Source organism: Nothoprocta perdicaria, unplaced genomic scaffold (assembly GCF_003342845.1).
Source record: "Nothoprocta perdicaria isolate Ctin4 unplaced genomic scaffold, notPer1 scaffold_136, whole genome shotgun sequence".
In the NCBI taxonomy this organism is placed as follows: Eukaryota; Metazoa; Chordata; class Aves; order Tinamiformes; family Tinamidae; genus Nothoprocta; species Nothoprocta perdicaria.
The window spans coordinates 1,719,987-1,744,768 of record NW_020454494.1 but is presented as its reverse complement, the minus strand read 5'-3'; the positions used below and the strand labels follow the sequence as shown (position 1 = coordinate 1,744,768).

The 24,782-nt window shown below is 34.4% G+C and overlaps 1 protein-coding gene across 1 annotated transcript in view; it reads left to right on the top strand.

Moving 5' to 3' along the window:
- The window catches only part of CSMD1 (CUB and Sushi multiple domains 1), a 471,181-nt gene that overhangs the window by 360,342 nt on the left and 86,057 nt on the right, over positions 1 to 24,782 (top strand). The window contains exons 36-40 of the mRNA XM_026033888.1: positions 3,471 to 3,589; positions 6,772 to 6,841; positions 9,749 to 9,865; positions 12,922 to 13,131; positions 19,439 to 19,627. Of these exons, the coding sequence (XP_025889673.1) occupies positions 3,471 to 3,589; positions 6,772 to 6,841; positions 9,749 to 9,865; positions 12,922 to 13,131; positions 19,439 to 19,627 (705 nt within the window). The remainder of the gene's footprint in view (positions 1 to 3,470; positions 3,590 to 6,771; positions 6,842 to 9,748; positions 9,866 to 12,921; positions 13,132 to 19,438; positions 19,628 to 24,782) is intronic.

Sequence of the window (24,782 nt, the reverse complement as noted above, 5' to 3'; positions counted from 1 at the left end):
TGTAARTGGGAGAAGGTCAGGGAGAGGGTTATCGTTCTTGACATTGATGGGTTGTCTGTTGTACTGCACAGTAGAAGCTGAGCTGCAAAGAGCGTGCACTAAGCAAACCCTGTCCTTTTTTGATTGCTTGGACTTGACATTTAACATGTTTTCCCTTGATTACTGACTGCAACATACAATCTGATTTAATGTATTTCAGAGTTGGTGGATCTTTAAGTTCTTCAGTTTGTCCCCAGATACTGGAATTTAATTTTACATTCTTAAGATATTTGTACCAGTTCTAACTAGAATGTTTAAAAAATATCAAATTTTGAAAAAAAAAACCACTTCTTTTTTGGTCACTTATGTATTTAATCAGCATATGTTGTTTATTGGGTCTTTGATTTTTTCCTAAACTCTATGATAAATTAAAATTAAATTGCAGTTTTTGCTATTCCAAGTGAATAATGCATTGCTGAAAAAGTAAAATCTCACTTTGGGATATATTTATTTGTTCATTAATTCAAAAGTAAATTGTGAAAGTATAATTTAATGATTAGAATGAAGARGTTGATGACTATTTCCAATTTTCTCTTTGCTTTTGAGGAAGTAATATTGTTTCTTACTATGCATATCCAATAAAGACGATTATGAGAGGGATGGGCGTACTGTTTAGTGATATTCTGATGAAATATGTGAAATTAGAAAACAAAACAAGAAGTGGCAATAATGCAAAGTATAAGGAGCTGGTAGAAAGAAAAGGTGTATTTTAAAGATAAAATACATTGTGTAATACCATAACCAGCAGTTGCACATAAAATGGCTTGTCAGATTTACTTAAAGTGACTTGACAGTTTTATTTTGATCATAGTGTTTTTAAATTTTCTACACTATTTCACTATTGATAGAAAGGACTATGATATTATAACTACAGTATTAGTATTGTCCTACAATCACTGTTATAAACCTATTTCTGTGACTCCATAAAAGCTGTAAGACTAATTTTATTGATACAGATTTAAGATTGCTTGTCTGTAACCCTAACACTAAAGAATGCTAATAAGTTCAACAAAATACAAATTCTTTGAAATTAGAAAGTAAAACTCAAATATGTATTCACAGAATTCAGCAAATACRTTGATATCTGCAAAATAAAATAATAAATGCACTGTTTTCATTGTGTATTTCTATATTTAATAAAGGGGAACTCTGGAGCTGACCTTTTAGTTTTTTTTCTATTCAAGATGGAGAACGGAAAGAAATTCAGAAATAATGTTTGATTCACTTAAATTGAGTTTGAATACTGAATTCTAAAATCAGCAAACAACAGTGGTATGCTGTGGTAATTACTGAAATGAGATGCATTTCTTAACTTTATTATAAAAAGGCATTTTGTGTAGATGCAAATCACAGGTATTTTACACCTATACAAAAAAAACTTTTATAAACATAAGTACATTTCTGATATTACAGGGGACAGAGTAGCTGACCAAAAATTGATACTAAGAAAATTCAACTAAAACCAAACCATGTTAACCAAGTTAATGATCCTGTTACTCTGCTCTCTATTTGGAACWATACCTTTTCACGTAATGGCCATACATGAAGTCCCTGGTAGCCRCATGAAGTCACCATAGCATCACTTGAAAGTTGTCAATAGAATAATAAATATTAGCTGCTGAAWGAATATTAAGATTGTTAAATTTTCATTGGTGGAAATTACTATGAATCTTTAACCTGAATTCAGGTGTTTTAATGAACTATTTATTTCAACACAAAAAGAAACTAGCTCAGGGAAATCCTTGGGTGTGCAACTATTAAATCATTCTGTGTATAATAATAAAAATGTTTGGTTTATTAATTCTTGTAGTAGTTGTTGTGAAGACTTACCTTCAAGGTACCTTGCTTGGTACCTTTGTCAGTGTTAGAATGGCTTGCTATTAGCACTGTTCAATGCTGAAAGAAGTGAACTGTAGTAAGAATCAAGAGCATAAGATACAAAAAGTATATGATGATAGGAMAAATTTTGAGGAAACAAAAAAAGGACTCAGCAGTCACAATTTCAAAAGAAAGTATAAAAACTATTTCAAATTTCTCTGTGCCTCAGTATGAAAAGGCATTTGCTTCAACTTATTCTTGAACTGYAGAAAGTGAATGGAAGCATATGAAGTGGGAAACAAAATCTTTCTGTGTTTATGTAAGATTAGTAAGACATTTATATATCAGAGTGTTGAAAAGGCATACGTAGATGATACGGAAAAAGTTAAATCTTGTCTGTATCAAAATCTGTAAACAGCATTATTTCAAAGAAAATCATATTTCAATAGAAAGAGTAGGATGCAAGGTCTCCATGGATAACATCAGCTAGTGTTTCATGATGAAYCATCTGGCACAACAGACTCTAAAATGTGAGATAACAGAGTAAAGCCAAATATCATGTCATTTCTGTACTAAACACTCTTTTGAATCATATTTGCTGCCATTAGAGGGGTTAGATATCATAAGAAAACAATGAGAGCTGTAACATTTAGAATTTTTTCATAGAAGTGAAATAACATACGTACAGTATTATAGCCAAGACAACATGATTTCTCACATTTTTGTTGTTGTTTCACAGAATGTTCACCTAGTAAGTTCTAAAGACCTCACACATTCCTGAAGTAATTTTCATTTTCTTTAGATATTTACATGTTGTATTGTAACAAAAACATAACAATCAGTTACGTTTCAAAATGTCAATAGCAGTTTTCTCTAATTAGCAACATGCAGTTGGCAGTCTTCAGAAGCTGATAATTCAGATGGATAGATTTGGAAGAACGCATCTGAGATTTTGATTAATAGTCATAGAGAGATTTTATAAAGCTAACCTTCTGCTTGCTAATGCYGGTCTAAAAATTAAGAGTAAAAACTGTTCTGTCAAGTTTTCACAAGGATTTAGTTCTAAGTTGCAAGTACCAGGGTTAGAAGCCTATAGATGCATTAGGTGTTTGAGTTTTTTATAACCAGTGATTGAGACTGAGTTGTCTAAACATGAGGAATACCCTCAGTCTCTAGCTGTTAGTGCAAAGACTTTTGCCACTCTGCTCCGATAGGTTTGCTCTGTTGTTGCCAGAAAGAGAGAAAATACATAAAGTCTGTTCTTTCTTTCTTTCCATATCATACACACAAAAAAAATCTAATTTGCTAGAATTATCTTGCTGGTTGAAGACCTATCAAGTGACATAGTAAATGTCATAGCAACAAGACATAGTAATTGGTATAGTCACCGTGTGTAATCTTTGGTTTAAATCATACCATTTGTATTTTGCAGAGCACTGCTGAAAACTTCTATGCTTTAAACATAATTTCAGTTAAATGTTGAAATAAATTTTTAATTAATATTTTGTTAATAAAAAAAAAGGTGCTGTGGAAATGGTTTATTAGAGAACATCAATGAAGAGCTGTTATCCACTTACCTATGATTCTTCAATCTTTGTGTTTACTTTCCTCAGCTGTAGGCCTTGCTGCCTGTCCAGAACCTGTAATTCCTAGCAATGGGATCAAATCGGGAGATAGATATATGGTGAATGATGTGTTGTCATTTCAGTGTGAGCCAGGATATACGTTACAGGTATTTCTTTCTTTCCTTTTTCTTTAAACTTTATATGGTGGAATAATTGCAAAAAAGAAACAGACAGTAAGCCCCCCAAATCCAATTGTAATGAGAGTCTCAAGTGGGGACATAGAGGTGATCTAAATAGAATCCATATGAATACTCMCATATTATAAAGCTATGAATGTTTGTAGCACATCTGGCCCCTTTAAATCTGGGCTGATATATCTTGTCTCAGAGTAATATATCAGTGAGTAGCAATAAATATTAAAATGGGAAAAGAAATACTATGGTTACAATTTTTCTATAAAAAAAGGATATATTGAAAGTATGGTGTCTTTTCTCGGCTTTTGGAAATGGTTCCTCTAAGTGGAATTTTAACCACAGTGGTAGAATTATGGCATGGAAATTCTCATTCTATTCATAAATTAGTTTCTAATGTAAAATTTTTAAATTTCCTTTTAGAAGTGGTTGAAGAAAARAAATATTACAAATTAATTCATAAGTTCACTGTTCACACACTAATTTAGTTCTTGAACTGTGTGAAATCTTTCACAACACTGTTAAGCTAAGATTGAAGATTTTTCTTTTTTCTTTTTTATTTTTTTTAATTCCCCTAGTTCATTTATATATATTCCACCATCGATGTAATGCACTGAACAGTCTAAGTTCTGAAGATCCAGGGTAATAAGTCCCCTTCAAGATTCAATAAAAGCATACTGCTGTATCAGAGAAAGCAAAACATCAGAACCTCTGCTCCAGAAAAGCCTCCCCATATAATGTTTTGTGATTCAGTACTCCCTCAGTATATACGGATTTATTATGTGGTCTCAATATTCCTTATCATTCAAAAATAGAGGCAGGAATCAGAATAATCATAACTCTAGGCTGTCTATAGAAGCTTCTGTACCTGGAAAGTCTCTCTAGGTAATTACCAACCAACACATAACAGATACAGGATCAAGTCCTTTGTCTTATACATGTTCTTTACATGTATAATATTATTTTTATTCCTGATTTTGTCACAAAAAGCCTATATGAGAAATATGAGAAATAAAAAAAAAAAAAAAAAAAAAAAAAAAAAAATCAATATCCATAGCATAAAAAACTTCCTTTGATTGGAAAGGATTCAAGATTTGGACCTCACAAAGCCTAATCTGCTCATCTTGAGTGCATACTTTAATAGTTTGAGGACTGTCTGAAGGCCAGCTGATGGTTGCAGACAGATGTATGCATCTGTTACTTGATGGGTTTATTTTTTTTCCTTTCCAGTAAAGGAGAAATTTTTGATTTTGGGAAAATAATACAATTTAAAAACTTTACCTTTATGTCTTTCTTGACTTTATTTTCCCTATTTTATCTTTCCATTRCGGTATCCTTTCTAGGTAGCAGTCATGTCAAACAGAAAAATAAGACATATGGAATTTTATAGCAGATTTTTATTACATAGTGTTTTGAAAGGAATCTGCCATTTAAGATTAACTCTCAAATCATTTCTGACTTCCATTTAAGGAAGGCTAGTGATCCACCAATAACTTTTATTTTCCTTTTCAAAGTAACATTGAAATATAATGAAATCTTCTATAGATACATCTGTATTAATAGAGCCAAGGTGAAGGAACAGCTAGTGAACAACTGGTGTGTGAAGGACACCTGAAGTTCCTCATCAGTACTATTTTTTTTTTCACTTATTATCATAAGCCAGAGACCATTCCTAATAGATAATTTCCATGTGAACAGCCTGTTTTGGAGGTGAATTTGGAAAAACAAAATGGAAAGAAAAAAAAAAAAAAAAAAGAAGGTAAATTAAAGAAAGTGTTTTTGGCCTATATGCTAGAGAACAGGTCCAAGCAATGTCACTGATATAGTCAGAGCCGATATGTTATCATCCTTTTTTTGTATGCATTGAGCTAACTTTATTATTATTAATCTCCACACACAAGATTAAAGGACATAAGGACATAAGATCAAAGGACATTAAAGGACATAAAAGATGATGTGGAATCTATCTGGAAGTAAACRCATAATAAAATAGATTATTCAACAATAAATATAATCTAATTTGAAGAATCATTATACCAAATCAAAAGTAATCTTATCTTATTTGACAAAGTTTTCCATTTTGAGTATTTGTAAAAAAAAATTATATGGAGTTCTTTAGATGTTTGTGTACATTTCCAAATGATGGTGAAAGGGTCATGATCACTTATTGATGCTAGTATGGCTGTCAGATAATTCCTGTTCATATAGATGCCCATAGGTTCTTAGCACCTCGTTGCTATGACCTAGACCACTGCTTCTGTGCCACTAAGACTAAGTGAACACCTAATTATTAAGTAAGCCTATGGCAGTGATTTCATAGAACACAGCAAGATACCTACCTGATAATAATTGTTTTTTCTAGATGTGGAATAGCATCTAATCCAACTCATTCTCTCTAAAAGCTAAATTGGATGTTTAGGCTCCTGCTAAAGTCACTACAGACTGACAGCCTCTCCAAAGGCTGATTCATAATAGGGACAGATATCTTAAAGTATTTGTCTTTCTTCCCTGAATAGAATTTATCAGAAGGTTAACATATTTATCTAAACTGCCTAAATCTGCCTAACTTTAAACGTTTGGCGAAATGGTTTCTCCCTGTATTGCCTATAATATYGTGTGTTTTCCTTGCCTTTTCAGCTATGGAGCATCACATACAAAAATAATATAAGGAGGGGATTCCATTTTTATGGCATGGGTTAGAAATAGGTAGACTCTAAAAATACAGATATAGTCTCAATGAATTGAAAGAAGAAAGAAACTGATCTGTGTTAATGCTAAGCTTTAATATGCTATATATATRTCAGTGTCACGGTATGTTTAACTGTGATATAGATACACAGAGTATGTGTGTATCTATAYGACCAGTATGACCATCTGAATACATGTATTCAGTTACCACACTTACATTTAGTTTGAAAATTTGAAGAAGTCTTCAAGTTATCAAAGGAAGAGTCTTTTAGAAGATTTAATTGACAAAGAGAAAAAGAATCACAAAAGCTAAATTATTTGAAAATAGCATTTAACAAATCCATGAAGTTAATAATAATGCTTAATATAAGAAAAGACAGGTACAGTGATCTGGGAGGTTCTCGTCTCTGCTTTCCTGGAAACTCCCACAATAAATACCTATTATCTAATATTTTGCCCTTTCCAAACAGGGCCGTTCTCATATTTCTTGTATGCCAGGAACAGTTCGACGCTGGAACTATCCATCTCCTCTSTGCATTGGTATGAATACTTGCTTGCAGTGTATTGTTTTGAAGAGCAGTTAGAAGGAACTTCTGGCTTTGTCAGGCCTGTTGTTCCTATAGTTAATTCAGATTCATTCAAAACTTACGTGAATTTCCATATGCATCTATGAAACGTGAAAGACTTAAAACAACTGTTGTTGTTTATTGTATATGTAAATGATGTGCTGTTAAAAAAAAGAAAGAAAAAAAAAGAAAAAASAGAGAAYATTGTGGGGGGTAGAGGAGGAGGCATAGATGTTTATTTATTTTGTCCTGAATATGTAAAACAGGCCTGAATATTATAGGAATCTGATACCCTCTTCTGTGGCAAGCTCASTTTGGAGGAACTGCTTCAGTACAAGGCAGTGTAGGAGACTTCTCAAAAAAGCCTTCAAGGGAGAGCAGATCTGAAACCAGGCCTTTAGGAACAGTGAAGATCTGTTCACTGGGGATCAGTATCTGGGGATCCAAACGAAGCTCATGCTTTTCATCTGAGAAGGGCATTGAAAGTGCTGAATTGAAAAGCAAAGCTAAAAAGAATTCACCCTGTAAAACATGCAAATATCTTACCCCAGCACATCTGAGTTTTTCCGGTGTAGGTAATAATCTTGTTCTATCATAGAATCATAGAATCCTTAAAGTTGGAAGGGACCTTAAGAGATCATCTAGTCCAATCCTGCTGCACATGCAGGGTCACCTRGAGCATGTGGCACAGGGCTGCATCCAGGCAGATTTTAAAGATCTCCAGAGAAGAAGACTCTGCAGACTCTCTTGGCACTCTCTTCCAGGGCTCTGTAACCCTCACTGTCATAAATTTTTCCTTCAGTTCCTGTGGAATTGTTGGTGCTTCACTCTGTGGACATTTCCTCTAGTCCTATCACTGTCCACCACTGAAAAGAGGCTGGCCCCATCCTCCTCACTCCCTCTCCTTAAGTTATTTATACAGACTAATCAGGTCCCCCCTCAGCCTTCTCTTCTTTAAACTGAACAGGCCCAGCTCCCTCAGCCTTTGCTYATATGKCAGATGTTCCAGACCCCTGATCATCGTCGTAGCCCTGCGCTGGATTTTCTCCAGCAGCTCCACATCCCTCTTGTACTGGGGAGCCCAGAACTGGACACAGTACTCCAGATGTGGCCTCACCAGGGCTGAGTAGAGGGAGATGATCACCTCTCTCAGCCTGCTGGAGACACTCTTTTTAATGTACCCCACTGGCCTTCTTGGCCGCCAGAGCACACTGCTGCCTCATGGGCAACTTGTCATCTACCATGGCGCCCAGGTCCTTTTTTGCAGAGCTGCTCTCTAGAAGGTCAGTCCCCAGCCTGTACTGGTGTCTGGGGTTATTCCTACCCAGGTGCAGGACCTTGCACTTGCCCTTGTTCAATTTCATGATGTTGCTTACTATCCAGTTGTCCAGGTCCTTCTGGATGACGGTGCAGCCCTGGAGGGTATCAGCTACTCCTCCCAGTTTGGTATAATCAGCGAACTTGCTGAGAGGGCACTCCGTCCCTTCATCCAGGTCATTGAATAAATTGAACAGGACTGGACAGTGGACTGACCCCTGGGGGACACCACTAACTACATGCCTCCAACTGGACTCAGCGCCACTGATTACCACTTTCTAAGTTCTGCCATCCAGCCAGTTTTCAATTTACCTCACAATCCACTCATCTATCCCACACTTYGGAGCTTGCCCAGCAGGATGCTGTGAGGGATGGTGTCAAAAGCCTTGCTGAATTCCAGATACATGACATCCACCACTCTCCCCTCAATTATCTAGCTAGTCATTCCATCWTAGAAGGCTATGGGGTTAGTCAACCATGATTTCCCCTTGGTGAATCCATGGTGACTATTCTGGAGTGTCTCCTCCACGTGTCTGGAGACAAGAGCCAGGATGAGCTGTTCCATCACTTTCCCAGGGATGGAGGTGAGGCTCACCGGCCTGAAGTTGACTGGGTCCTCCTCTTGCCCTTTTGAAAGACTGGCATGACATTGGCTTTCTTCCAGTTCTCATGCATCTCCCCCATTCTCCAGGACCTTTCAAAGATGACGGCGAGTGGCTTAGCTATAACATCTGGCAGTTCACCCAGCACTCTAGGGTGCATCCTRTCAGGCCCCATTGATTTGTGGGAATCAGTTTTCCCTAATTGCTCTCTGACCCAGTGTTCCCCTACCCAGGGCATGTGTTCCTCTCTCCAAGCTTCTTCCCTTGTCCCTAAGGTATGGTATTCCAGAGGGCTGCACTTGGTAAATACTGAAGCAAAAGCGGCATTCAGCAACTCTGTTTTTTCTGTGTTTTTCATTACCAGGGCACCACTCTGTTCACCAGCAGACTCACATTTTCCCAAATCTTCCTTTTGCCATTGATATATTTGAAGAAGCTCTTGTTATTTTTAACATCCCTTGCCATCCAGTGTACTGTTTCTTGATTAAACAGAGGCTTAGAGAGTCAAGCTCTAGAGAGAGCCCTTAGAGCCTTTAGAGAGCCTTTTCAAAAGCTTATTTCAAGAAAAGGAAGGAAGAGAAAAAGAAGGGGAAAGAAGGACAGCCCTGTCATACAATCTTGTCTGAAGATAGAAGACTATCACCACCCCAATTAAAATTCCTAGAAATTCAAACAGATATCTGTTATTTTAATGTATCTAATAGGAATCTAGAAACTTCTGAAAAGTAGACATATCTGAGATATTTGAGATCTCTTTCYAAGATTTCTACTGTAGTTTTTCTTCTTTTGATTTAATTTTGCATAAGGTCTAACCAATAGATTGTCACAGGTCTTTGTTAAAGACACAATGGCTTTGTTATGATAAATTTCACTATTAGTGATTAGTTTGAATTAGTAATATGCTGTATATTAAGAATTACTATGATTAAATCAAAGACCTTTTTTCTTTTTCTTTTTAATAGCTAAATGCGGTGGAACACTGACAAACATGGGTGGTGTGATCCTGAGCCCAGGGTTTCCTGGAAATTACCCTAGTAACTTAGATTGTACATGGAAAATTTTATTGCCTATTGGATATGGTAAGTAAGCTTAAATTTGTAGAGCAAGTATTTTTTTTTTTTTTTTATTTTCAGATATAAATACATAAGAATGTTATAGATTCTAGTATGATACAGGTGTTTATGCAGTGCAATGTACCTTTGACCCCTTAGATCATTATGTTCTGTCTTTTGTGTTGAAAATGGTTAGTAATTTAAAAATGTTTGACAAAGCAGTCTTAATTGTAAAACTTAGCCTGTCTCAGAAACTGCATTCAAAGTAATTGAATTCTGCCACATGAAGATGTATCAGATGAAATGGACAATGTAACTCCTAATTTAATTAGATGCCCTCTGTTTAATATCCTTTCATGGTCCCTCTAGTGAGTTTTTAACTGTATTCTTTATGTTCTATGAAAATAGGTAATACCTCATTTCTACTACTGTGAATTCAGTTAAAAACATTTTAAAACTTCATTCCAAGTCTCAGATAACAGCTGACAACTTAGATACTTTTAAAATCTGAATTACAGCTATTGCCCTACAGAAAATAACTTTAGAGAATTAATAATAATTATACTGAGAATGTAATAATGAAGAATAAGCGATCTATAACACCATATGCAGGAAGCTATCTTGTATCATTACCAGAAATAAAACGGAAATGAGATTTCTTGCTCTGAAAAATTGTGCTACAAATTGTGAATTCAATGTTAGTGCTCAAATAAGAAAATTAGCTTTAAAAGCTTATTCACTGTACTCATCTCCAGAACTGATTTTTTTTTCCTGTTCCTTCCATCTGCCTTCATAGAAGAGGTTTATGGAATAAGAGTTAATGCTTACAGAAAACATGTTATACTAAGTTAATCTTTAGAGAAATTTTAATTCGTACCATGCTACTATTTAGAATTCTGAAGAGTGGTTGAAGTGGTTCTCTTTCTCTCAACCAGAACCCTAACCTAACCCCAAAACTATTGCTCAGTCCTTGTCTGTGGGAGAATCCCTTGTCYGGCCCAGATAAAAAATTCCTCATCAGGAGCTGAGGAGTGCAAACCTGCACCCAGCAGCCTCTTTCCATATGCATACCAATGGTGCCTGTACTCAATCCTGTTCTCTTAATCTTAACTCTAACTCTGTATCTTTAGCCCGGGCCCTGTTATGTGGAAGACCCCATTTGTGGGCCAGACAACATATTCCTTCTAGCAACAATCCCTAAGTAGCACACACTGTCCCCTGTGGGCCCCTTGCCAACCTCATACCATTGATATCTCCGCACTCATTCTCCCAACCCTAACCCTAAAATACTGCCCTGCAGAAGGACCCCAACTGTGGGTCAGAAGAGAAACTCATCCCAGGAAACATCTCTGGGCAGCGCGCACATTCCCATAGCGATCTCTTTCCATGTGTATACTAATGGTGCCTGTAGTCTTTTTCTCAACCCTGACCTAACCCCAAAACTCTTGCTTTATCCATGCTATGTGGAAGATCCCTATTTGCGGACCAATCAAGAAACTCATTCTAGAAGCAATCTCTAAGTAGTACCCAGATTCCCTTCCCCTGGTTACCCCTTTCCACAAGCATACCAATGATTCCTATACTTTCTCTTAACCCTATACCTAACCCTAAAATTTGTCCTACTCCTGCCCTATGGAATGTCCACATGTCTTTGCCAGACAAGAAATTGCTTCCTGAATGAATGTATAATTATAAATTACCTTATTTTGTTATCTTGTTGACTTTTTTTTTTTTTTTTCCCGAAGAGCATATCAACAGGGCCACTACGCTTTCATTTTCTACTAACCCTAACTCCAGTTCTAACTATAAATGTAGTATTTTGCTCTATGGATGCTCTAAGGAAAACTGCCATCTGTGTCTCAAATGACAAAGTGCTCCCAGGAACCACTTTTGGGCAGTGCACACCTTCCCCTGGCAGCCTCTTTCCAAATACATAAAAATGAGTCCTCGAGGCTTTCTGTTTTTCTCATTATAATTACAAAATGCTGGTATTGAAGTCAAGGTATTTTTAAGGTGCTCAACAACCTRCATCTTCTTAAATCACAAGAGGATTCTAAAATTAGTGACCCCACTCAACTCAGACTAACTACACGAGACACCATAAAATTAACAGGTAATAATGAGACTTTGATGTGCTCTATATATGTATGTGTACTGATTAGGATTACTTATCTTATACAGGAGCTAAAAACTTGTTTTCACATCTTTCACTCTGCCTAGATCAGGGTTAACTCTAACATTAGAGTTAAATATCTCCTCTTCTTACAAGTGATCTAAACAGCTCTTTATTTTACATTTAGTTTAATTTCCCCTGTAGAAAATTTTTCATTTTATGTAAGTGATTAGTTATCAAACCATAGAGGCMACCAAAAAGAACAATGGAACAATGAGATACCCTGATGATTAATCTAGAGAGTATTCTTCTGCAATGAAGAATATGTCTATATTGCTAAATAAGAATGTCACGGAGCAAGGGAAATCTTTGAGCCTAAGCACTGAGTCTTTCATACCATTTTAATTATTAATTCGTTCAGCAAGTATGGCTCTCTAAGTTCCACTTAGTTCTTCACAATCTACCAAAAGAAAGTTAGGCCTGAATTGTGTGGTTGCAAGTTGCTTGATGCCACTTGGCTTTGGGATCAGAGTCTCGTTCCTGTCCCTCTTTTAATATTATATATGGACATAATTTGAGAAGTCCGTAGTCCACATTAAGCAAAGACACCCTGAAGACAGCTTGGCTCGGAATGGGGGAAAGGGGAGGCATATATTGTGTTTGATCAGGAGATACTGACCATAGTAAGGTAGACAGCTAGAACTAACAAGGTAAATAATTACCTCAGAAATGCTATATGTTGCTACTTTAGGATGTAGGAGGCACCTAAAAATTAGAAGCTGCAGCTCTTCAAAAACTTATCTGATTTTTTTTTGTAATTTAAGCCACACATTTTGAATGGGGATTGCAATATGTATATACTGCCAATAATAGTTATAATTTCACTTGTTACATGGATGTTCCGTAGCATTAAGCAATATCGATTGTGAAAACTCTGATTTTAATTTTTCAATCTTTCTTGCTGCTGCAGGTGCACATATTCAGTTTCTGAATTTCTCCACTGAGGCAAATCATGACTTCCTTGAAATTCAGAATGGGCCTTACCACACCAGCTCTATGATCGGCCAGTTCAGTGGAGCAGAACTCCCATTGCCTTTACTAAGCACAACTCATGAAACACTCATCCATTTCTACAGTGATCACTCAGAAAATAGGCAAGGATTTAAAATGACATACCAAGGTAAGCAAGAACTAGCACACAAAAAACTTTTTTTGGTTTAATTAATTTCTATCATGAAATTAGTACTTGTACCTTAAGTCATTTGTAGACATCATACTTTCTTTTAGAGGCCATGTACCTAGCAAGATTTTGTATACCTTTTGAAGGAAAGAATGCATTCACTTTTTAGTGATCTATGTGACAATTTAGAGAGGAGGACTTTTTTTGTTTGTTTGTTTTTCCTTAATCTTTATCTCTTCCCTTGTATTTTTCCTCTACATGGCATCCTATGGTTTTGTCAAGAGCTCTAGTTTTTGTTGATCTTCAAGGAAATCATAGCCTAGATCAAAGTATAAAATGACACAGTTTTGGAATAAAATTCATAGGTATCTTGACTGTCTCACGGTGCTTTGTGGTTGGCGTAGATACCTGAATACTCCTAATCATTGGTGGTGCTTGAGTTTGTTTTCCCTTAGAGCCTAACGCCTAAACTGAATGACCCATTTGGCACTACGACATCAGATGTGACTCAAATGTGCTTATCCATTTTTTTTTTCCCCCTGTAAAAGTGGTTCTTTGGAGCCAGAGGTGCAAAGGTTTAATAAAACAGAAGATAGAAATGTATATGACTTCTTGTACTCCGCTTGTCTCAGGCAAATTTATTTTTTTATTTATTGCATGTATTTAAAGAGTAACTCTCTAGCACTGCAGATAGACTTTTGTAATCTATCCTATAATTTATAGAGCTGCAAAGAAATGAAAATACATTGAGATAATTTGTCTGTCTCTTTATTCTGATACCATTCTAAAAGATATAGAGGAGTTGGAGTTACCTTCTGATATCAGAGGTGCTTTTTAAGCAAACTTTACTGTCATGAAATGAAGATTGATAGTGTTTTATGAAGGCTAAGACTTTTTGGTTACGGCTCATCTTTGGAGAAAACAAAGAATATCAATATTGTATAGTGATTGTTAAAATTAATAATGCTATTTCTCATTAATATTTCATAATAAATTGTTCTAAATAAATACAAATTGTTTTTCCCAATTGTGAAAAAAATACTTAGGAGATTGAAGCTTTGTATATCCTGGATTCATACTGTTCAGATAATTCAGTATATGAAATTTTGTGAGGGCGGAAAGTCTATGCATGGTGAGAACAACCAAACACTTGCTTCTTGCCTCTGCAAGGAGCAAATGCTGCTGCTTGGGAGCCTGATTTTTTTTTTTAGCACAAGATTTGAATATATAACCTGCATTAACTGTGAATTTCTGAATGCAATAAAAAGCTTCCTGTCCTTAGCAGGAGCCTGGGGACATTACAGCTCTGAATATCATCAATAGTTTTTTGTTTTATGTGCTGCTGCCTCAGCAAAAGCGTGTTCATATTTTGTTATAGCTTTAGCTTTGCAATTACACTGCCTAAAGAATGGTGTGCATTTTATTTGTGTTTAAAATTACTAAGTAGAATAAAAATTCTACTGTTTAATTGAAAAAAAAAACATTGAGAAAGTATGACTCTTTCAGATGAGGTTTTTGGCACCTGTGAAAAGCAGCAAGCACAGGAAGCAACCCCTAAATAACACATAGAAAACCATTTATACATCACATTTGGCTAGCAATCTTGAGTTACTGGAACCCCCCAAATCTGTCTAATCTGACATGCAGGCAGCCGGTGGGAGCCTAGGGCTGTAGAGAAAAGTGACTGTCACAGAATTGTGATTGACAAGCCAGGGTAAGCAATTACAGGCTCCGAGTGCTCTGCATATAGCTGGGATGACAYGGGTTGTATGTCAGGTCAGAAGAAATAAAACTTTCTATAGCCTCTGAGGGATGCAGTACAGAACTATGATTGTTCTAATGGTTTTAAGGCATTTGGTTTTGTTTTTATATGGCAATGCTATAATATTACCTCAGCTTTTTGTTACATTTCTGGGAGACCTTTCCTTCTCTGCTTAATTTTCCCTTTAAGATGGGATTTTTTTTTTTTTTTTTTTTTTTTTGAAGGAAGTGGGTAAAAAACATTGTTTGTGTGATTTTTACTGGGGGAATTACAGTTCCTAGGACTACAGCTCAGTAGAAGAATCCTTAATCTACTCTGAGTGTCTGTGTAGCATAAAGCAGAATATGAGGTGAGAATCTCATTCTATTACACCAGGAGAGAAAAATRTTCTAGGAGAGTGAAGAGGAAAAAAGTTCTAATGTGATTTCTTTCTTCAGCAAACACACACATGCATGAACACAAGATGTTGATGTGTTAAATCTGACAACCTTTATTTAGCAAGAAGATTACTGTAATGGAGTTTCGGAATCATAAGAACTCTGGAAAGAAAAAAGGATTTACTGAAACACTGTGGTATTTCTAGAATGGTTTTGGGGGATGCCTGAAGGAAGAAAAACTAATAGAAGTGAAGTAATATATTTTGGGAACTCAGAAAAAAATATATTTTCTGAAGCAATGTTTTGTGACTGTAATCCTGCAACATTGCATTTGGGAAAATGATGTTGTCTAGTGCTTAAGGCACTAACCTGGGGTTCCAGTGATATGGATTTTATTCTGCACACTGTAGCTATATACAGTATGATACTGAAGGAATATACAGCAGGACTAATTTAAGGTTTTCTGTGTAGTCTTAATTGTGACCTTTCATACTGTTGAGTGAGCTTAATTCTATGCTAATACATTTTTTTTTCTGAATGGTAATTATTTCTATATTGAAGTGCTCTCCATGTGTGCGGCATTTGCAAAGAGAGTAAGTCTTAACCCAAGATTAATCTAACAAAGAAAATAAATTATAAAAATAAAATAGCATAATAAATTATACTTCTGTTGTGCTTTACATTGTCTCCTCACCACTGGAAAATATATTACACAAAAGCCAAAGTCAACACCAGATCATTTTAAAATTCAAGTATTTCACTACTGCCAGGGTTAGAAGTAAATCTTTCCGTTACATTTCCTTTAGATATTTAGGTTTCATTTTCTTTTTTCACTAGAGTTTGACTTCAGTGAAAAAAAATACATCATTTTGTAAAGCTCAATAGCAAAATAAGTCTTAGGATATGGCATTAATAAAAAAACAAACTTTCTTTGTGRGGTGTAACATCAGGGCTTGTAAGAAATATTTGCTAGTGATAACTGAATAATGAAATGTTCTTTTAAATCAGGTAGAGTCGATACATATATCAAAGAACAGAGAATAATAAAAAGGGATATTTATATTACAACTATAAAACAAATTCCTTGAGTGGTCTGTAAATCATGATATGATAGTTGGATGAATCACCTGATTTACTATACTCCTATATGAATCATCTGTATGATTTATCCCAGACATCACTTGCAGAGAGTATCTTTACATTTTCCACTGTTGTTTGTACTCTCTTCATTTTCAAGTGCTTTTTTCTCCTACCATCAAACTTATAATCGTCTGCTTTAGGCAGAGGATCAATTTCTTACTTTCAAAGGTTTCCGTATATACTTTGTTCAGCTAACAATAAGAAGGAAGAATATCTATTTCTACATAAACATTAACTAGAATTTTCAGAGTTAGGCAGTATTTATCCACCAGCACTAGATGGAATATTCCTTAAGAGATATGATACAAACTAGAGGGCAAGGGAGATTTTGTCATTATCTTAGGATTTCCTCTTTTGCCTGAGGTGTTCCTGTGTTTTCTTCTCACGTAAATCAGTGAGAGGAGTTTTTTTTTTTTTTTAACCAAATCTTAAATTCAGTTCAGAAAAACAGAAACCACAATAAACAGGATAAAAGTGGAACCCATGCAGCAAATTAACCCGTAAGGTAGGATAATTTTCATACCTGTTTATCTCCTCAAATCTTTTTGGAGTCAAAGTTTGAAATTTACAGAAATTATTACTGTCATTGTAACTTTGGGACGATATAATACTGCATCTTGTTGTAAAATTAACTTGTTAGATTATCTAGCCCTTCAGATATGTTCCCTGAATAACATCGATTGCATTTATTGTAATAATTTGCTAAGTATTTTTGATTTTAATCTTAATATGTCCTGTACTCTTAAATAATCTCTAATAATCTCATCCATAAAAAGCTGCTAATAATTCATACTGATAATATTATTTTTATTAGTGCCATATTAGTAGTGATAGTAGGAATAATAATGGTATTAAAAGTAGATTTAGCAGAACTTTAATGAGCCATAAACAAGTAATAAAGCTTTTTGTATTTCCTTTCCTGTAATAATTAGTGCTATTTTTTTTTTTTTGGTTAATGCAATGAAGAGAAATCTGATGATCTCAGTATATTTCTGTTATCCGTATCTCTTCTAGCTGTATTACAAAAGCTGAATTATGGATCCAATGAATGAATTCGAGAAAAGAAGGGGGCTTTTTTTTCCCAGAATGAATCTTCTATTTGTGATATAGTCTGACTGCAGTCAGCAATGACTAAAAAGGAAAGACTGGAAAAAAAGATTAGACTAGACTAGACTTAATTTAATAATATATTCTCCACTGTTATTACTGTAGTTCTGAATTCCTTCTGAATTTTTATTGTGCTAGGTTCTATCAATTAAATAAAGTTAACAAATAATATTTTAAGACCTTCACAACATTAAATCCAAATATTAATTAAAAGAAGTCATTAATTCAATCCTTATATGGAAATATATCTACAAGTGACCTTTTCCATGGTAAACATTTCTCATTTTTTCAGGATTTTTGAATGTCATGTTTTCTGTGACTTTACATTCCTTCATTAATTCCATTTTTTGGTCAGATGATTTTTTTAATATACAGTTATATATATTTTAAAAATACAATAGCTTGTGGACATTCTGATTTTCTTAATGAATGAATGATTTTATTATATCTTACTGGACTACTTACTATAGAGTTTACATGTACATTTAAAGAATTGCTGTGATTAATAGACTGGTGGTGTTTCAGTTGAAATTAGCTGAACTAATTTAATTGGTGTAGGTAATGACCTCACCACTCTACTGTACTTCCAGTCAAATATAACCTTGGTATTACAGATTACTAACTTGTAAGCTGAAATTTTTGTGTTGCAAACCTCCTTTTTTTTAATGTTGTGCTGCAGTTCCAAACCCTCTTGCAAGGGACATTCAGTATAGTATATGAATCTTACTACRAGAAGGTATTAACTTGTCTCAGGTTCATATACTGCTACTAGTTGTATTAATATACTTGCATATTAATAACTTGGTAGTTACTCTTTGAACATAGCTATTCTATATATATTCATGTTCCTATAAATATTGCTGGACTGTAAGTATTGATGCCAGATTTCTTCTTCTAAATTGTTTTACTCCTGCTCACTTGTGATAAATTATGTTGTTTCTTATATAGGAAATAAAATATATGATAAATTCTGTGATAACATTTATTTTTGAGACTAGCAGTGGAAAACTACTAGTTTCCACAAAAATTTTATCAGATTTCTTATGATCTTTTATTTATGCAGCTTTTGGTTATAGTGCTGTTGATTTATATTCCAGGTTATTTTTATTTAGCATTAAAGTACAGAATCATAGAATGGTTAAGGTTGGAAGGGACCTCTAGATATCGTTTAGTCCAAATCCCCTTTCTCCAGCAGAAACACCTAGACCACATTGCATAGAGTGGCATCCAGGCAGGTTTAGAAGATCTCCAGAGAAGGAGACTCCACAATCTCTCTGGGCAGCCTGTTCCAGGGCTCTGTCACCCTCAGATTGAACAGTTATATGACAGAACTTGGGCTCAGAGCACATAATTTTTATAATATCCTGATCTGTCCTTATCAACCACAAATCAGATATATGTAATCTAACTGTGGTTGGATTGTATTTGGTAGCAGCTTATGATATTCAGGTATGACATAATTGTATGTAGTTATTGGGAACAATGATAATAGTAGTAGCAGTGAAATACTTTTACTATATATTAATTTCATTCATTTTCAGAGGATATGTTGGGCTAGAGTGTAATTGTATCAAAGAGGATGTTTGTAGGGATAGAATGTAGTCAAAGCAGAGGAAAGATGTTGGGCTGTAGAAAAATCTCAGTTACAGTAAAGATTAAAGTTAAAATACTACTATAGAATATTCCCTTTTTCATACTCTGCATCCAATATTTCTTTGCATTTCTTCTCCGTAATTATGTTATAATCAATTATCATTCTCTTCCAGATTTTGGTCTTTTCCTGTGTTTTTTTTTCCAGTGGAGGTCTTTCCAATATTCAAGATGACTCAAGCGGATGATTCATTTCTTACTGATATGTTAATCAATCTCTTATTAGTTTTCAGCTTTCTAATGTTTGCCTGTTATTTCTGTTCCCTTCTAGCTTTTGAGTTACAGAACTGCCCTGATCCTCCTCCTTTTTTAAATGGATATATAGTCAACTCAGATTACAGTGTGGGTCAGTCAGTATCATTTGAATGCTATCCGGGGTATGTTTTGAGGGGTCAGCCTGTTCTCACATGCCAACATGGAATCAACAGAAATTGGAACTACCATTTCCCCAGATGTGAAGGTAACTTTCTGGTAGTACCTTTGCTTCTGAACTCATTATACTTTCTGATTTTTCTGTGTTTATTTGCATGTATGTAATGTAGTTTTGCTGAAGAGTTGCACTTCTATCCTAATGTGTAATGCTCACAACCAGAGTCAGAATATTATTAAATTTGATAAATCATAAATATTTATGAGTCCTGTTCCTTAGCAGTGATATATTGTTCCTGTTGCTATCTGTAAAAGATTTATTGCTTATGAAAATAAGCAAAATAAATCTTTGATTATTGCTCATACTTATGATACTGCCAGATATAATCTTAAACTCCATGTGAAATTTGTCATTTTTTGACTTTCTTCTCCCTTTCTTTTTTTCTGATTCTTTGGACAATGTGTGCTGTCACATAAATTGCTCCATTTGAAAGCTTTTAGCCAGGCTTTCATATAAACAACAGAAACAAATTGCTGACACTCATTTAGATCTTCAAAAGCTTTGTCAAAGTCTCCTAGAGGATGTTTTAAGGAAATAACTGATTTTAATCATAGCAAGAGGTTAATGGTGCTAAAGATTTTTATTGCAGGAAGTAGGTTTAGTATCCTTATCACTTATATTTAAAGGTATTTGATTTTTTAGTTTGATTTAGTTTCACATCAAACCTGATAATTTTGTGGGGAATTTCAGAAAGATCTGAGCTACAGAAATAATCCATGACAAAAATTTAGATTCAAATTATCTTACTACAGGACAGACTGCCAGGGACCAGGAAGAGATTTCCTAGTGAGAAAGGTTAACGTATTATTTCCTACTCTGAACTCTGTGATTTTTTGGAGACAAGTGGAATTCAATATTGTAAGAAGCAAAAGTAGACTCGATGGGCTAAATGTCTGATTTGCCATTGCAGTTTCTTGCTTATGAGAACTGAAATAAACATTTCAATTTATTTTCTCTTTCTTTTTTTTTTTTTTTTCCTGGGAATGATATTGTCCTAACAGCTTAATCCTAATGCATTGCAGCATGTGAATGTGTTTTAATACATGCTTGAGATTTGAGTGTATACAACCTCCTTGTTTTGATCTAATGAGTGCTCTGAAAATTGAAAAAGTGAAGTTCTGTTCCGTAATAGTTATGCAAGTTAACATAAATTTTGCAGGAGTCTATTAATCATACAGAAGAATTATATAATATGATGCATTTCTTGGAATTCAAAAGTTTTGTAAGGAAGAAATGCAGTTTCTTATATATAAAATATATAAATTATAAAATATAAAAATAATATAAATATAAAAATATAAATATAAAATTTATAAAATATATAAAATTCCCAATATTATGTGTTTTTAAGGATTATTTATATAATTATTATTGAAATTATTAAACTAAGAACAATTAGCCTATGTTATATATTATTTTAAACTTTATTTTTTCATATACTGTTCGTATATGTTTCGTACTGTTAAATAGACATTGTAGAGGCCTGATTGAAAAATAAGACATAAAGATATCCTCATGATTAAGGGAAAAATTGTTACAGAAATCTCAAAGTGAAAGAATTAATGAATGTATTTAAAGTAAATCTGTCAAACAAGAAAAGTTTTAATATTAGTTGTGGTCTTCCATCAGTGAACCAGTTCTCTAATAGGGAAGGAATTCTTCCCAAAGTTCATTTATGCATTTTAACATAGTGAAGAACTAGCTTTAGTTTCCTGAATATCCCAAGAAAAAAATAGAGTCTATTTGTAGGAATTACTGAAGGAAATACTGGCAAGTATTTTGAAGGTGAAACACTTTCAAGACTGTTCCACTTGAAGAGCCCTTAAGTTGTATGTGGCAGCACATGGAAGAAGTCACATTAGAAAGCAAAGAATTAAAGGTCAGTGAAGCAAATGGCTATCACTTTATTTTATTTTTCTTCCTTTTGGACAAGACAATATTGGGAAGACAATATCTGGAATGAACATTTATCACTGGACATGGGAAGGGCCATGCTTCCTCTCTTCAGAAGTTTAGTTAGGAGCTGCTGCTCACTTGAACAAATGAGAGTATTGAATTTTGTCTTATTCTCAAAAAAAAAAAAAAAAAGGATTTTTATTGACGAGGATTAAGACGGGTTTACAGATTTATGACAGTATAGAAATAAAAATATTAAAATGATATTCCAATACTGAATAAAATTGGAGTGTTTCCAGCATAGAAATGAATGTATGTATTCTGTACAATCAGTGGTACGTTCACTGTTAAATGGCTGCCAATCCAAAAAGTCGTCCATTTTACTTTTTTTTTTACTTCTTCATGATAGCTGGGAGGCTGTTTCTATTTAATATAAAATCTTTCAAACTAACAATTTGTTTTTTATAGAGAACAATAAGTTAAAAGCTGAAATAGCAGCATGAATTAATATTTTTATTGCATAATGACACTATTTTAGGCAACTATAGTTGTATTTGGAAGTGTATCACCTCTGAGTCTTATGGAACTCCATTGATTAAAAAACAACAGCCTAAGATAAATAAAGCCATATTTCCCAAAGGAAAAGCATTGAGAGGTATAAATGAAAATATGTCTTTGGGAGATCAGAGTTGACACTTTCCTTAGACACACAGTGTGGTAATGCTTCACATCTTGGCAAAGCAGCTGGTTATAACTCATGATGAGGATCCTTTGCAGGTATCCAAAGACATTACCAACATGGACGTAATTTATGGGGTTTTGTTGTTGTTGTTGTTTAGGTTCCTCCTGATTTGGTCTTTCCTCTTATTGTCATATTTCACTTTCAAATTAGAGGAATATTAACACTCTCACATTCTCAGACTGGTTATAAATCTAACAGAAAATGAGGATATTTTTTAATCATCCTGACAAACTTAATGATCTGAGCCAAATGTCTCCTGCTGTTAAAATGGTTATTTCACCTTCATTTACATTCTTCCTGAATTTACATTGTGCTCATATTACATCACCCTCAGATTATGATGGAGATATTTTTTGATTTACTGAAAAACTTTTACCACTGGCATATATAAATAAAGCATGGGAACTGTCATCTCCTCTGTGTTTTGAATTAAAAGTTTCTATAACATTTTATTTACATTTTGCATCTACATCTTTATTTACACTTACATCTAAGTATCCTTCACATAGAATAACTGTCTCTTTCTGTTGACTGTTACGTAGAACTTCTGTTCTATATTGATACATGTTTATGAAACTACATTAGTTTATGTGACTTAATTCTGTGGGAAATATATATATATATAATATATATATCATTGTTTCATAGCAGCTTTGGAAAAAAATCAGACATGAGTCTAATGCAGGGCTATGAGGATGATCAGGGGCTGGAACTTCTGCCCTAGGAGGAAAGACTGAGAGATCTGGGCCTGTTCAATCTAGAGAAAAGAAGGCTGAGAGGGGACCTGATCAGTGTTTAAAAATATTTCAAGGACACTGAGGAGGATGGGGCTGGCCTCTTTTCAGTGGTGGCCAGCGATAGGACTAGATGAAATGTCCACAAACTGAAGCACCAAAAGTTCCACAGGAACTTAAGAAAAAATGTCTTGACAGTGAGGGTGACAGAGCCCTGGAACAGGCTGCCCACAGAGGTTGTGGAGTCTCCTTCTCTGGAGATCTTCAAATGCACATAATCCTGTGCCACATGCTCTAGGTGACCTTCATGTGCAGGCGGTTTGGACTAAATCATCTCTACAGGTCCCTTTCAGCCGTTATGCTTCTATGATTCTCCCAAAGCTTTATCTATATATACCCGCTGATTAAGGAAATTTTCTGCTAAAGGATGGGCAAGACTGGAATACATCTTTTCCCATGAAAACATGGCTAAAGATAAATGGATTGAATTATAAAACTCCTACAATTTGTAATACTATTTTCAGTTACTAATCAGAGATTAGTAACTCCAAAACTTAGGGGAACACAATTTAGATCCAAAAGCTTAGGGGAACACAACTACTTATTTTATGTCTAGGACTTCTGGAAATACCCAAGCAAATCATTTATTTATTTTCCCATTAAAATTATATCATATTTTTTCACTCTATCACAGATCAGACTTCTGATTAAATGTTTTCACATTGCTCTGAGAACATCAATGAGTTTCATGTAGTTTGACAGTGCTTAAAAATAACTTTGATATTGGGAGAATATACTTTTTGGAGAGAACACTTTTTGTGGCTCTAAACCAAATTGAATAAAACTTACCAGTTTTTTTTTTTTTTAGAAAAAAAAAGAAGAAACTATTTTTTTAATTACTTAAAACAGTTCTCTGAACAGATGTGTAGAGAGGAAGCTAGCCATTAGCATAGAAAATATCCCTCAAAATGAACATTCTGATACTACTTTTAAATAAAAGATTGGTATAATTTCAGAAGCTGATAACTTGTTTGGGAAAAATGCCTGATGCAGGCTGTATGATAATTTTCACACATAGAGTTATTAGCTGAAAATAAAAAATGATCATGACATGACATACAACCAGCTCTTCTCCGACCTGCCCTAGTTCTGTGCATACACTTGCATCAAAACTCTATAGGTCATCTCTACCTTATCCTTCTCAGTCATAATACTTAATCTCATCCCCTGATACTTCCTTACCTTTAATTCCTTAGAAAGYCATCCACTTTTGTTGTAAAAATCACTAGAAAATAGAGTATCTTTCATAGGTATAAGAAAGCATATTGTCTGTAAAAAATAGAGAATTAATACACTGACAAACTCCTGCAGTTAAAGATTGCTTCTACATTGTATTTTTCAGTCTTTCTTGTGTCATTCTAGAACTGCTTTGGAAGATTTAAAGAACCACCCTAATATATGTTTGTTAAAGTGAAATGAAGATGCAGCACATCTCTATTGGGATAGTGCTTCCTTTYAGATAGTTGGGCTTTTGGTGTCTCTAACAAAAAAAGAAAAAAAATCTTGATAAATCAGACTTATAGTAATGGCAGAATAATAACTATGGATATAATTGCACCTTTGATGAACAGAGTATTCTTGAAYTGATTTAGAAAGCACTGAATAACAGGGTGTTTTTTAGAGTTTATTTTAAAATGCCTTTGTAATAAGTTCACTAACACATACTAAGGATTACATTTTTTACTGATTTATGGATAAAATGCCTCACTTCAGTTCCTCAGTGTCTATCTTAAAAGGATAACAGTTTTTTATT